This window comes from Pelodiscus sinensis, chromosome 3 (assembly GCF_052426305.1).
Source record: "Pelodiscus sinensis isolate ZL-2025 chromosome 3, ASM5242630v1, whole genome shotgun sequence".
In the NCBI taxonomy this organism is placed as follows: Eukaryota; Metazoa; Chordata; order Testudines; family Trionychidae; genus Pelodiscus; species Pelodiscus sinensis.
The window spans coordinates 88,726,022-88,739,037 of NC_143054.1; the positions used below are offsets into that span (position 1 = coordinate 88,726,022).

Sequence of the window (13,016 nt, forward strand, 5' to 3'; positions counted from 1 at the left end):
AATTGTCATCTTTCTTCTTTCTTTACAATGTCCTGTTGGATGTTTGAAACAGAACACTCTTGCCTTTCAGAGGGAAGTACCAAAGATTACATTGACTATTATTACCAAATTTATTTTCCCTATAGTGCTTATATTTACTGTTGTGCTTATATTTGTTGTATGGCTGCACTGCGAACTTGGGTTGCTGTGATCAGGCTGTAGCAAAAGAAATAAGTGTTTTGGGATGTATGCATAATCCCTATACTATCTTTTAAAAACAGGAGACAGAGTGGACCCTGGCCTGTGCATCAGGATATTTAGGTTCTTTTGCCAGTCTTCCCACTAGACAGCTGTGTGTCCATCTTTGCCTTACTTTCCCCGATGGAGTAACAATACTTACCTTGATCTATAAAGTACTTTGAGGGTGGTGGGTGAAAAGTACTATGTAAGAGCTAAGCAAAAGACTATGATATTGTATATTATTATATATTATACTTAGCCTTACATAATTTGACATCAATAGTTCCAAGAAGATGAGTAGGTGAATTTTACTCAAAATCAGTGACGAACACCAAAATGGGTATCATTTTACCTCCTCCCTGATATTAGCCTCTTAAGTGAGATTGGACGCTGCTAACCCTGAGCGAGTCCAGAAATACCCTTTCCTGAGGATTATGACCCCAAATGAACTTGCTAAACACCTAGCTGTACACCATCACAGAAGAATGGTCATGGGAAGCTGTCCAACCAGTGGGAGCTGTTGGAGTAGCTGCTAAACTAACCTAGTTATTGCCCAGGCTTGGGAAGTTAAAAAGTCAATACCACCTGGTTTGAAAAATACAAATACAGTTCCTTATGTAATGCCCAGTTCATATGGACACTTGTTCAACTCTGTGTCTGAGAATCCTCACCACAATAGATGGTATAAAATTCAGCTGTGTTTTACAGAGAACACGTTTGTTGTAAGAGGGTTTATTTCATTCAGATCAGGGCAAAAGTCAGTTTGGCTTCAATCCAGTTGGAAGGGTCTTTTTTTTTTCTTGTGTACATTTAGTGACATGGACTGAAATACTGTGACTACTCAGTGCTGCTCACTATTTGAGACTGAATGCCCTGCATTATATTTTGGGTGTTGTACTGAAACTTCATGGCATGAGTTTTCTGGAATATAAGTTCGCTGCTTCTCAGAAACCTTCACCAAAAAATCATGTGCTGTGTTATCTTCTGAGGCACCCACAGGTATGAAAAGTACATTAACAAACACACTGTTGCTTTCTGTTGAGCACCTCAGGGAAATAGAGCAAGTAAACTAAAGATATGCAAAGAAGAGAATATAAACTTCTCATGTTGTGACTGCCACTCCACAGGGAGGGGAATGAGAAGGCAAAACCGTGTATCCCAATGCAGAGCCTGGCAGGATGGTTCAGGTTACAAACTGATTTTTTACTCTCTGTTCCCTTTCCAAAGACTTCAAACATCTTAAGAAAGTTAAACCATCTCATTTGTCTCAGGTAACTCTGAGTTCGGTTCTGAATAAACTACCACTCAGTGTATCATTTAGAATATCTCAACTCTCCTTACGGAATGATCCTTCATTTGTTCAACTTCAATATGCTCAGTTCTCTTTCCTTTATTCCATAAAGTTTTCTGCTGTCTCTTCTTGCTTTTCCTCCTCCCCCTTTTCTCCTCCCCATTCCCTGACTTTCCCTCCTCTCCCCTCCTCCCTGTAGTGGCTTGTTAAAAGCTCTCCCAGTGTTCAAAGTTAGAAAAAAACTTTTTACAAGGTATCAGCACTTTTCTTTCATTAGTGGGCAAGGAAGGATGAAAACTACAAAACAGCAGTAGACTTTTAAAGTTTAAATAGACAGGTCGAAAGCCTGAACTTGCTTTTCCATTTTAGCTTGTTCTTCCAAAGAGGCACTTGTTTGCTTGCTTCACTGATCATCAGCAAGGGTAAGTTGGAAAGTTTTTACTTTGTTTGATTTCAGGAGTTTTCTATTGTTTTCCTCATTATTGGAATATTTAAAGCAAACTGTAAAAAACAGCAAAACATGTTTAAAATTTATCCATTTCTGGAGATTAACATTTTTGGGGATTTTTTGTTTGTTTTTGTTATATTTTAAACATTTCTCTAAATAATTTTAATTTTCAACTAATAACCTGATTCTGTAACAGGTAAACGATGGCAAAACATCATCTGCACCATGGGATTATGAGCCTCTTTATTTGATTTTGGTAAAAAAAATCAATGTTCACAATTATCTAGGTCTATATTTGCTAGTTTAAGAAAAATAATAATTTCAAAGTTCTGGAATCCCTTGTTCTACTGAAAAGGTCTCAGAAGTTAATAACAGAGAGCTCCTATCCTAAGTGTTTTCCATTTGTCTCCCACACATTTTGCTTTCATATGGAAATCTTGATTGATGTTTAATAGTTTATGCAAAGCTAGGGTCTTAATTAGTTGTTTTGTTAAAATGCTGCTGCTGCTACTAATCTGGTGACTTTCACCTGGCCTTGCTGAACATTTTCTCCCTTCTTTTAAATGAATGTGATAAAATCCAGACATGTTAAAGATTTTTTTTAAGACATTTTGTATATAGTTACTCTGTGTTAGTAACACAGTTAGGGATTTTAGAAGAATCATGCAGCACTCAGACATCCGCTCACCACGCTGGCAATGCCTGTGAAAGTTCTTTAAGGGAAGCAGTCTGAGAATAGTCCCAATATGTCATGATACATTTCCTATAATCTGCCTTGAGAACCATAATAAAGGACCGCAGAGGAACGGAATTCTTGGGCAGCATCTTTCACAGAACTGACCCTTGTCTAAAGCAGATTGCAAGACTCTGGCTTGATTCTTTATTGCTGTTTTCCGGGTTCTTGCCAATAATTAAAGAACAAAATGAGGGGGGTGAAGAATGGGCTTCAATGGGGCATCACAATTGTGTTTTATTGTGCCCAGCTAGGATTTCCCCCATCTTACATAATACAACTTACTTGCCCAGAAGTTTGGGGTAGTTTTCCTAGCAGAATGTTCACAGAGAGTCTTCTAAGTGAGTCTCATTAAAAATGAACAACAAAACAGATCTGAGCAACTACTCATGTCTCCAATTTCTCTTTCTGTGCATGTGGAGGGAACTTGCACAGCGCCTTTCATCTTGCCATCTTAACATCTGGACAGCATACACTGCACTATAGAACTCCTGAAGTCTCTTGACTTTGAAATGTTTACAGAAGTGTTTCCCTCAAAACCTTCAAAGCTGAACATTGGCACTGACCCATGACACCTAACAAACATACAAATATGAGAAGGATGTGCAACAGGCTGAGTTCAAAAGGGGGAAAGGAAGGATGCAGTGCATTTGTAGCAAAATATGTATATACACAGTATACCCAATACATATTGTAAAGTGCTTTCAGATCTCATTTCTATCTAGTCTGAAAAATGAATATAGTCTGATATTGAAATCAAATGAACTTCTGTTTAGGTAAAAAGACACTTGTGTGTAGAAACCTGCAAATTAATGGATATCTGCTTTATATCTGTGGATATACACGGCTCAGTTCTGTGGACAGGAGTGCAGATGTGGATACACATTTTGTATCTAGAACCCTGAAAATTTGTGGATATTTGCTTTATATCCACAGGTACCATATCTGCAGATGTGGATGCAGATATCCACAGTTCATTTTTGTGGATACAGATGTGGATGCAAATTTTGTATCTGTGCATGGCTCTGCTTGTGTGATTGAAAGTTTGGATTGTGTTCCTAGTGAAACAAATAATATTCTCTTTGCCCCTTGAATCTAGGCATCTGGATACACATTTATATCATATTTTCTTTTCAGAAAACTTATACATGTTAAACATAAAGCACCAAATTCATAATTAGAGTAAGTGGATAGAGATTTCATGATTTCAAAGGAATTTGTAGTCACTTATATCATGGATGAATTTGAACAAAAACATGGGTGCATGGTTCATAGGTTGTTAAGGGATTTCATCATCTGGAGACCTGACTTGTACAACTGGAAGTTCTCATGGAGTTATTTTTTCCTGTCTCGTGCTCGGTCCTCCGGTAAAGCTCCATAAAGATAGATTGGGTAGAAAGAATGAGATACCTGGAAAAAGTGCCTCTAAAGCTTAAGGAGAGGATCCATGCATGGTCATGAACGCTCGGAGCTTAGAAAAGAAAACAAATCAACACCAGCAATGACTATTAAGCACTGATTACTGTGTGACCATTTAGGATGCCCTCTCTGTCTTGCAAGTGAAGTTTTCTATCCTTGAAGTGTATCTAAAGACCTAGAGGTGGACTCTATCTTTCCAGTGGACTGTAAGAGTACCATTTCCTTAACTTTTATGAGACTGCATACATTTAACATTAAAAAACCACAACCCCAAGTTTTGGGCATTTTAGTGCCTTTTCCTCAGCAGCTGGCTGCTCTTGGAAAAGGGTCATGGTGCTCAGTGCTCAAGTGGCAGGGACCCTCTCAAAAGATCAGTTTTGTTATTTATTTCTACTTGTATTTCAAGGGCAGGGTTTTTTGGGGGTGTATGGGAGGGCCAGAGATCTTGGCTCATTTCCTAATCACTCTTGCAGCCTCATTTCAGATCCCACACACTATGAGCGCTACAGTCCTGTGCCTGATTCACTCATTACCATGTGCTCTATGGACACTGCAGTCAGACTTAAACGGTGTAGCAGGGTACCTCAGACTACCCTATCTCTCCTGGAAAATATGACCCACAAGACACAGTGTGAATGCCTTCCATACAATTTTTTTTCCAATTTCTCTATTGTGTTGTATAGATCCAATTTCTGTTACATGTGGCTGTCCCATGCACATACAGATGAGTATTATCATATTTCTTTCTTCTGTGCATCATTTACTCAGTACACACACACACACACACATAGTAGAATTGAGAAGACATGTATCTACTAAATTGCTTTACAGGCCAGGTTTAGTATTAGCCATCTAAATAGAAGCTATATCATCATATAAAATAGCAATGAGTAAGAACTTCGGCTACTTGGGTAACACCAAGCCCATGCTTAAGTACCTTGCTGAACGTGGGGAGGAGGAAGGTCTAACTAGTAATTTTATCAGTCCTTGTAATATGATGCAAGCATTTCATTAGGATGCTATTGCTAAAAGCAGTCTAAATCATAAAAGGTAAGAGATATTAGGAGCTACACACTAAAGGAGATCTTCAGTTTTAAAGCAATGTAAAAGCAGCAAGAACATTTGCATAATCGTTCCTTCCAGAAATAAAGTTAAACTTTTATAATATCTAGTAACATAGTATACATTAGTTAATAAAAATGCTCTTTTAGTACACTGAAAGTAACAGCTTAGATCCACTCAATGAATTTTCTCTGTGACAAATTGAAACACTGGTTTTCATAAAACAATAGTCTCTACTTAAGCAAAGGAATAATATGTTTGTGCCATTTCAAGGTTGTCTGCTTAACAGCACAATGTTATGAACTGATGTAGGTGTTTTATCACTGGCAAATGCTAGAGGGTAACTGATCTCTTTATAAAAAAGTTTGTGTTTCAAAACTATGTATGAGTAATTCAAGCAAGGAATGTGTCCTCCTGGAGTTTGTATTGCCAGAGGACATAATGGAACTTAACAATTTTGGATGCTGAAACAAGGCAATACGTTCTAAAAATACAGCAGGTGTGGAATTAAATCAGTCAAAACTGGAGTATATCATACTGTATTAATGGATCAGAGTGGAGTGTAATTAAAAAGCAAGCAGCCTATAACTGCCTAGAAATAACACCTCTTCTGTTTTTTTAATCATACTTTCAATCTGAAATAACATTTACACTGTAACAAAATCCACTGAGCCTGGGGAAAGTCTGCTAATGTAGTATTTTCAAATCATTCAGAAACTGCTATTAAAATCAAGAAACTATTTTGGGGGGAAAAATCTGTTTTTGTCCATTTCCATACCATAATCTTTTTTTCATGAATGTGCCTGCCTTCTCTGTCACAGTGGACCAATGAGGACAAACATCTTTCCTTGGAGCTAACATGGGAAGACAAAAGAAATACTTCCTAGAATCTCTCTTGCAGAGGTTGACACATGATATCTAGTATTAAACTCCAAAAAAGGCCTGACCCTTTAAAAGACTACTTGCATGAGAAAGGGCTGATCATGTGAGGAAGAGTTTAAAGGTTATCAAGGAGAATCCGTCTCCATACTCCAAGGAGGATGTATCCATGTCGGTGAAGGGGTTTAGAAGGGGTTCCAAGATTAGAGCTAACCACAAGTAGATTCTTTATGCTCTTACCTCGTGTTGCTCCCTCAATTTGTTGTCTGCGGGAAGGAAGTGGCAGTTCATTTAACAGCAATGGCTATAGTTAAGGTTGCCAAATAGTTTCCATTTCATCCCCCAATTTTCATTCACTCCTAACTCTAGTCTAAAAATTATCTTTAAGGGCTGGAATATTTCCTATTCTAAGTCTATGGTGAATCTGTCCCCCCTCTCCCTTGAGAAATTTTAAAGAAAACAATTTCAGTTACTGCTGGATTACAAGTTATGTGAAATGTAGGACTTGGCATTAAGTAGATCTCACTGAGAAGTACTTCCCTAATCTAATATGAAAGAAAACTGATTAGGAATCAACAAAGTTATGAATATTGGAATACTCAACTTGAGTGGTACTAAATGTCGCTATATCTGACAATTCACACTTTCTTTTACATGTAAAATTTTCAATGCTTGTTAGGCAGATACAGATTTCTAACATTCACCATTTGGCCAAAAGCCAACAGTGCTTGTTACCTTTGCCAGAAATCAAGCATGCAAAATTGCCCATTTCCTTACATTTTAAGATATTTGTGTATTTGGAGATATGGTGTATATGGTACACATAATCTACAAATGGACACTTCAAATACTTTTTGGCTACATCTACACTACATGCTTCTTGCTCAAGAAGCCTTTTGCGCAAGAGTTTTTGCCCAAAAGCTTCTTGTGCAAGAGCACATCCACACCACAAAGCACATTGCAACAGGGAGCAAGAACGCTCTGATTGCCATTAATAGAATGGCCATCAAAGCACCTGTGCTTTTTCCCATAGGGGTTTCTTGTACAAGAAACCCCTCTGGAGTAGCCACACTTGCCTTCTTGCGCAGTAGCTCTAGCACTAAAAGCAGTTATGCCTCAGAAAAGGAGGTTTACCTACAGCAGAAAAAGCCTTCTGTTCTGCCGTTTAACTGCCCATTTAATTGCGCAAGAGCTCATTTGAGGTGTGGATGATCCGCAGATTTTTGCACAAAAACAGCTAGTTTTGTGCAAAAACCTTGTAGTGTAGACATAGCCTTTGTTTTTCTTCATTTAAATTATTGCTCTGGGGTGGGACTTGGGATGGGTGGGGTGTTCAGTATGTAGGCTGGTTTTGAGAGACAAGACTACCCCAGCCTCTCTCACAGCAGCACCTTCGGGCCAGGTGAGAGGCACCGCTCTATGGCTGCTGCAGTTCCAGTGGGCACAGTCGGGAGAGCGGTGTATGTCCCCTGTCTGGGGCCCATCCAAGTTTGTCTGTCCCTGCACTCTCCAGCCAGAGTGAAGAATGCAGTAAACTGTGCACTTTCCCTCACTCCCTGATGAAGGAGAACATCCAGCAATGTTCCTATATGAATCACGGGGAGGGAAGAACTTCAGCCCACCTTGTCCTACCTAAATGGCACTGTGGGTGGGAAGGACTTGGGGTTAGGGCAGTGCGCCCCCAGCCAGCTCCTTTCACCTGCCTAGTGATTCTTTCTCTTTTCTCTATGGCTTTATGAGAAGCAATCCCATTCTGGGCACTTAGAAGTTCTTGAACAAAGAGCTGGACAGGGATACAAAGGTAGACATACGGACAGACACACAGACAGACAAACTCTCTGAAATGTATAGTAGATTTTCTGCTCCTGTTTTCTGTGTTAAATATGTATGCTACAAGTCATATAAAGTTAAGCATGTATGCAAATATTTTCAGCTTTGGGACTATATATTTTAAACACATTATATACAATATGCTTGCTGAGTTAACCATGCCAAAAAAATTAACACATGTATTTTGTGATTTTTAATATTTTAATCGTACACCCTTACCATTGCTTTTGTGTGACATTGTAATGTTTTCTTTTTTATGAAGTGTGACTGTAGTACTTGTGAAGATCAATCTAAATCGATTGCTAGCCCAAGTGTTCAAAATCTCAGTTTATCAATAGAATACTTGGGCAGTGTCAATGCAAACTTCCCCATACTCCTTCCCCAGTGGGCCTCCACTTTGATATGGCTCATTCAGGCATCGACACTTATGCTGATACTGAAAACAAATATGACAACAGCGATCAACTTTGTGGTGTTAACTGTTTTCCATCGAAAAGTTGTGAAATTGGCAAACTTATTTCCATAGAGCAAGGAATTGCACTGCAATTTAATTTCTCATATAGAATCATAGAACACTAGAACTGGAAGGGACCTCGAGAGGTCATCGAGTCCAGTCCCCCGGCCTCACGGCAGGACCCAGTACCATTAGTAACATTAAATATCAGTCTACACATAAAAGGTAAATACTTTCTGGTGAGCTCTTCTCTAAGGGTATGTCTACACTAGCCCCTAGTTTGAACTAGGGAGGCTAATGAGGGTGACTGAAATTGCAAATGAAGCGTGGGATTTAAATATCCCATGCTTCATTAGCATGTTCCTGGGCAGTCGCCATTTTGGAAATTGACTTGCCCGGAGTAACTGCCCACATCTACATGCGGCAGTGAAATGGGAGTTCGAAGTAACCCCTTAACTCAAATTAGCTGTTAAACCTCATTCCAGGAGGAGTAACAGCTAATTCGAGGTAAGGGGTTACTTCGAACTCCCGTTTCACTGCTGTGTGTAGACGTGGGCAGTTACTCCGGGCTAGTCAATTTCCAATATGGCGACCGCCCGGAAACATGCTAATGAAGCATGGGATATTTAAATCCCGCATTTCAGTTGCAATTTCAGTCGCCCGCATTAGCCTCCCTAGTTCGAACTAGGGGGCTAGTGTAGACATATCCTTAGTGTAATTCGGTGTAATTCAGAGTTCCTGCACCCATTAACAGTAGACAGCAAACCATATTTTGTGCATATGGACTTCCTATGGTGACTTCTGTTTGATACTTCACCAATGGAACTAACACTATGAAATACTCTCCTTGTTGTAGAATAAGAATGGTTGCCTACTTATCTCTGTCTAGACGAATCTCTATGAACCAACACAGGCACAATGTTATGGTGTTTTACATGCATTATAAACCTACAGGTGTGAATTCAGTTAACATAGCTTTAATTATTATTCTGTTTTGTTTTTAGCCAGCATCCTGGGAAGATGGGTGACTGGAGTGCCTTGGGCAAACTTCTTGACAAGGTTCAAGCTTATTCTACTGCAGGAGGGAAGGTATGGCTCTCTGTCCTCTTTATTTTCCGCATCCTACTTTTGGGGACAGCAGTGGAATCAGCCTGGGGAGATGAGCAGTCTGCTTTCCGGTGCAACACTCAACAGCCTGGTTGTGAGAATGTCTGCTATGACAAGTCCTTCCCAATCTCTCATGTGCGCTTCTGGGTTCTGCAGATCATATTTGTGTCTGTACCTACCCTCTTGTATCTAGCACATGTGTTCTATGTGATGCGGAAAGAAGAGAAACTGAACAAGAAAGAAGAAGAGCTCAAGGTTGTCCAAAATGATGGTGTGAATGTGGAGATTCACCTCCAACATATACAAAAAAAGAAATTCAAGTATGGAATTGAAGAGCATGGTAAAGTTAAAATGCGTGGAGGACTGCTCCGTACTTACATCATCAGCATCCTCTTTAAATCTGTCTTTGAGGTAGCCTTCTTGGTGATACAATGGTACGTCTATGGGTTTAGCCTGAGTGCTATTTACACTTGTGAGCGATATCCATGCCCACACAGAGTGGACTGCTTCCTCTCCCGTCCAACTGAGAAAACCATCTTCATTATCTTTATGCTGGTCGTCTCTCTAGTATCGCTTGCCTTGAACATTATTGAGCTTTTCTATGTGTTCTTCAAGGGTGTCAGAGATCGTGTGAAAGGAAAACCAGACCACTACTCTCCCACCGGTACAGTGAGTCCCTCCAAGGATTGTGGATCCCCCAAATATGCTTATTTCAATGGCTGTTCCTCTCCCACTGCTCCTCTATCACCCATGTCTCCACCAGGGTACAAGCTCGTTACTGGTGACAGGAACAATTCCTCCTGTCGTAACTACAATAAACAAGCCAGTGAGCAAAACTGGGCAAATTACAGTGCGGAGCAGAACAGAATGGGACAGGCTGGCAGCACTATCTCCAACTCTCATGCCCAGCCCTTTGATTTCCCCGATGATCACCAGAACGCTAAAAAACTGGCATCGGGGCTTGAGCTGCAGCCCCTCACCCTTGTGGACCAAAGGCCACCTAGCCGTGCCAGCAGCCGAGCCAGTAGCAGACCTAGACCTGATGACCTGGAGATCTAAGCCTTCTTAGCTGCAGTACTTGCTCAACTATGAAATGCAGTGCATTGGAAGAGGCATGCAGTGTTTATTTTGTTCCAGTGGAGGTGGTACTTAATAGTCTCAACCAGGAGTCTTTAACAATCATAAAAACTTTTAAGTTACTTGGTGTTTTCTGGGGCTCTGGGTGTGGCAGGGGGTGGTACAGTACATGTTGGTATTTAAAGCAGCTGATTTAAAGATTTTTAAATGCTACAAAAAGAAGAGAAGATTAGCCAACGCTAAAGTAGGGTTTTGTTTTTTCTAGTCAGGATGTAAATATTTCTGTGTGTGTGCATAATGTGTTCATTCCTAAAGTCTTCAGTTATACTAGAAAAAAATCGCTTTTGTCAGGATGAAATGCTGCCTGAAGATGAAGATTTTTTTTTCCTATTGAACAAGTGAAACCTAGGATTGTCTTTGATCATTTCCCTGTCAAGAACATTCCATTTTTACAATTTGCACTTTGAAGGTAAACTTCCTGTTTTGATCCTCTTGGCATCAATAGACTTGTGCAAGGATAATTTTATATCCTTTGAATCACATCAGCTAATATTGCAAATAAGGCCCACCAGAATACATTGATCAGAGGCATCTTGATTCTTCATACAGGTAGATGTTTGTTGTGTGTGGAGTTTGGATGTTCTGCACATCTGCATCATTCCTACAATATCACTCACATTTTGTTCTGAAGCAATTTGTACACCTTTGACAGCTTGCACATATGGTATAATGAAAGCCTTAAAAATTCATTTTGCTACCACTTGCAAATTTAACAGTTGGAGTCAGGCAATCAAGCCACCTTCAGTTAATTCTATCTCACATGTATGTGTACTTGAGTTGTGGGGAGGAGGAGGTTCCCTGGAGATGTGCATACATGAGACACACTCACAGGCAAACACTGAGAAATACACACACACAGCAAATGTATAGATAACATTTTTTGGATGGTATTTGTGGTGGAGGTGTGGGCCACTATAGTGTTTACATTATATGATTCCTGAAGTGCAAGTAAAGCACATGTCTGACTTTTTTAAAATTCAGTATCTTATTTTCCATGTATCCTATTATGGATACTAGTATTTTGTTAGGTATGAATAGAGGTTGTTGTTTTTTTAAGTGCCTAATCCTGTAGATCTTACTCTGGAAAAACTCTCTAGAATGCCAATGAGAGTATTGACTGAGCAAGGACTGTATGATCAGGTCCAAAAAGTCGATGTAATGGTCTTGCTGGCACGAATGATTTTCTTTCATAGCTGTTAGAGATGGAAAAGACCCATTAGATCATTTAGTCCATCTCCCTGTTATGTAATAATTGATGCTTGAATGTTAGATATTGTAGTACTGTAAACAAGCTTTAGTCTTTAATGTGAGAAACTTAGAATAAATGCTTTGAGTTGGATTAATAATACAACGTGCCTACATGAATTTTGCAGTAACTGGTTTTTTTTTCTACCCTGCACCTAATTGTATACTCAACTTCAGTAGTCTGGTTCAAACCAATTTTGACAGTTAAATCTTTCCAGAACAATTCAGCAATTTTGATGTTTGCACTTAGATTTTGTTTGGAATGAAAGTGAAGCTGAAAGTTGTTAAAGAGTACAATTCTAACTAATTTATTTGAAATATATGCTAAAGAAATCTACCAGTTTCTTCAACCACATTGCCTTTTAGCTCAACACAGATCAACCAAGGAAATACTTTGCTTGGTTTCATTATGCAGTAACACAGATAAAAGGTTTTGTAAAATACTTTATGTTAATTTGTTTGACATTCCATGTTAAACTACTCTAATGTTTAACTTCATTGCATGTATGTAGCCATAATCCATCAGATCATGTTGTCTGGAGAACATACTTTAGTCAATAAAGTTTTAATTTAGTATAAATCTGCTTTCTTATTGTCTTTTATATTGAAACATGATTGTTATTTATACTTTGTCTCAAGATGATGGGGCAATGAAACAGTTTAGGATTCCTCCTAAGCATTTCCCATTTAAAAGAAGTTTATGTGACTGATTGTGTTGTGGGTGTGCACAATATTTTCAAACTGGATTAATTGATCTGATTTAAAATCCTCATGTACATAAGGCCTTAATTTGCTTTTAATTAAAAGTTCACAGTAATCACAGAATAAGATTTTGGTACCCTAGTGGAAACTGAATTAATGGAATCAGTGGGAGGGCTCACTCAGAAAGGTTCTATTCCATATGAATCAGAGTGTCTGGTTCTGGCCTATAGTTTGGGAATATACATTTAATTATCTACAAAATATCAACAAAAAATAGTATTAAGTCATGGCTTCTTTTGAAAAAATATTTATATATGTTACTAATTTCTCACTAAAAGCAACAGACAAATAATGTCTCCAGCTCACAATTCACCATCTGTGCTGTTTGTTTACTTCTGCACTGCTCACAAGGAGAGTTTAGTTAACACAGTTTAACTTTCTGGGTAAAATCCTGGCCCCATTATAGTCAATGAGAGTTTGACCATTGACT

The 13,016-nt window shown here is 39.0% G+C and overlaps 1 protein-coding gene across 1 annotated transcript; it reads left to right on the plus strand.

Moving 5' to 3' along the window:
- Positions 1 to 1,698: 1,698 nt before the first annotated feature.
- Positions 1,699 to 12,404, plus strand: GJA1 (gap junction protein alpha 1). Its single transcript, XM_006131857.5, has 2 exons — positions 1,699 to 1,932; positions 9,340 to 12,404. The coding sequence occupies exon 2, from the start codon at positions 9,356 to 9,358 to the stop codon at positions 10,499 to 10,501; it is 1,146 nt and encodes a 381-aa protein (XP_006131919.1). The 5' UTR covers positions 1,699 to 1,932; positions 9,340 to 9,355; the 3' UTR covers positions 10,502 to 12,404.
- Positions 12,405 to 13,016: the final 612 nt, after the last annotated feature.

Bases quoted from the DNA above. Each gene is read 5' to 3' on its own strand.
- GJA1 (XM_006131857.5), top strand. From the start codon at position 9,356: ATGGGTGACTGGAGTGCCTTGGGCAAACTTCTTGACAAGGTTCAAGCT.